This window comes from Myotis davidii, unplaced genomic scaffold (genome assembly GCF_000327345.1).
Source record: "Myotis davidii unplaced genomic scaffold, ASM32734v1 scaffold512, whole genome shotgun sequence".
Classification (NCBI taxonomy): domain Eukaryota; kingdom Metazoa; phylum Chordata; class Mammalia; order Chiroptera; family Vespertilionidae; genus Myotis; species Myotis davidii.
In genome coordinates, this window is record NW_006284323.1 from 1,519,982 (window position 1) to 1,522,119 (window position 2,138).

General features: G+C 51.7%; 1 protein-coding gene across 1 annotated transcript in view; it reads right to left on the reverse strand.

Annotated features, from left to right (window-relative positions):
* PRDM15 (PR domain 15) overlaps positions 1-2,138 on the reverse strand; it is a 52,498-nt gene that overhangs the window by 27,636 nt on the left and 22,724 nt on the right. The window contains exon 8 of the mRNA XM_015568864.1: positions 8-138. Coding sequence (XP_015424350.1) covers positions 8-138 — 131 coding nt within the window. The remainder of the gene's footprint in view (positions 1-7; positions 139-2,138) is intronic.

Sequence of the window (2,138 nt, forward strand, 5' to 3'; positions counted from 1 at the left end):
ACCTTGCTGCAGGTGCCGCACTGGTACACCCGCCGGTGCTCCCCCAGCTGCCGGACCAGCTTCCGCCGGATGCCGTGCCGGGTGGAGAGAATCAGACTCCTCTTGAGGGTGATGCTGCCGCTCTGATGATGCGGGAACCTGCCAGGTGGACAGGGAACGGGAAGACAGGTGGGAGGCTGAGTTCAAGGTTACAGTCATCTTGGAAAGGGTCTTCCCAAATCGTCCCTGCTCGATGGGAGAAAGGGGCCAAGCTCGGCACCACCCAGGGCCGGGGCAGCCAGAGGAGAGGCACCGTGAGTGGACTAGCCACACGTCGCACTGCGTTGACCTCTGGCCGCCGGGAAGCGTCACACTCAATGTGTGCTTCACCTAGAGCAGCCGGGGCCCTGAACTCTCCTCACAGATACGGCCTCTCGGCTTTATATTCTCCCTGAACCGGATTTTAAAAATCTCATCTGCTTGTGTGTTTCTGACTGTTTCCATGGAAACTCTCGGGGCACTCAGATAGACTGTAAATAAACAAACAGGTAACAGCATTTCTGACATGCCTTTGGTTTCAGTGTTTCCACAGGTTCCCAGCCTACGAAGGAACCAGGTGCACTTTGACAACAGAAAGGGGAACCCCGAAAAGAGCCAGTGGAGAAAAAATTGCCACCAGCTTATTCAGCTTCAGGACAATAATTTCTCAAGAATGACAACAAAATGCAAACATTTTCCTTGTTCACTGAAAGAAAAAGGAAAACACAAAGTAAGGAAAGCAATTTATAGAAATTCCAATACAAAACTGCTTTATCACAGCAGCAATATTCATAACAGTCAGGAGGGGGCAGCCCAAGTGCCACGGAAGCAGGAAGGGACAAGCCAGTGTGGCCCACACACAGCGACCGTCACTTAGCCTGAGAGGGAGGACGTTCTGACCCAGGCTGCACTTGGATGGGCCTGGAGAGCATCGTGCCGAGAGGAGGAAGCCCGTCACAGAAGGACCAATCCTGTGTGATCCCCCTTACATGGGCACCTAGGCTGCTCAGATTCACAGACGGGGCAGGGGCTGGGGTAAGGAATAATTATTAAATAATATGGAGCCCTGACCGGTTTAGCTCAGTGGATAGAGCGTCGGCCTGCCGACTCAGGGGTCCCGGGTTCGATTCCGGTCAAGGGCATGTACCTTGGTTGCGGGCACATCCCCGGTGGGGGGGTGTGCAGGAGGCAGCTGATCAATGTTTCTAACTCTCTACCCCTCTCCCTTCCTCTCTGGAAAAAATCAATAAGGCACTGAAGGGGCCTCGCTGGTGGTGGTGGTGGCGGCCAGCTTCCCCAAGACCAGCTCCATGATGTGCTCGTCCGGCGCCGCAGGCATGGGCTCGTCCGGTGGCACCTCGGTGATGATCTCGGCCACTTGCTCTGTGCAGAAAGAACGGGACAGCCACGTCACAGCTGGGCAGGGGCAGAACACAGCCGGCCAAGACAGCACGCCCAGGGGACACAGCCGGGACAGGTTTACACGGTTAGCAAGGAAAGAAAGGAAAACTAGCAATATTTTAGAACCTACATATTTATCTGTATATATAGAAAATCAAAATGATATTCATAACTCAAAACTAAGTTATAAATTGTGACGCTTTTTTAAAACCACGGCAGTCCTAGCACTATTTCAATCCCTCAGCATACCAACCCAAACCACATTTTCATATATATGTTTGGCTCAGTGGATAGAGCATCGGCCTGCCGACTCAGGGGTCCCGGGTTCGATTCCGGTCAAGGGCATGTACCTTGGTTGCGGGCACATACCCGGTGGGGGGGTGTGCAGGAGGCAGCTGATCGATGTTTCTAACTCTCTACCCCTCTCCCTTCCTCTCTGTAAAAAATCAATAAAATATATTTTAAAAAATAATATGGAGTTTCAGTTCAAGGAAGATAAAGAAGTTATGGAGATGAATGATGGTGAATGTATGTGAATGTATTTAAAACCACTGACCTGTACTCTTAAAAATTATGATATTTTTCAAACTGTTTTCACAGTGGACACCCCATTAAGCTCCTGGGTCCAGAGTGTTCCTGCTGGTTGTTCAGAAACACACTCATCCGCTTCCACCATGAGAAGCAAACCCCCACTCGTCAGCCCCCCCCCGCCCCCCACG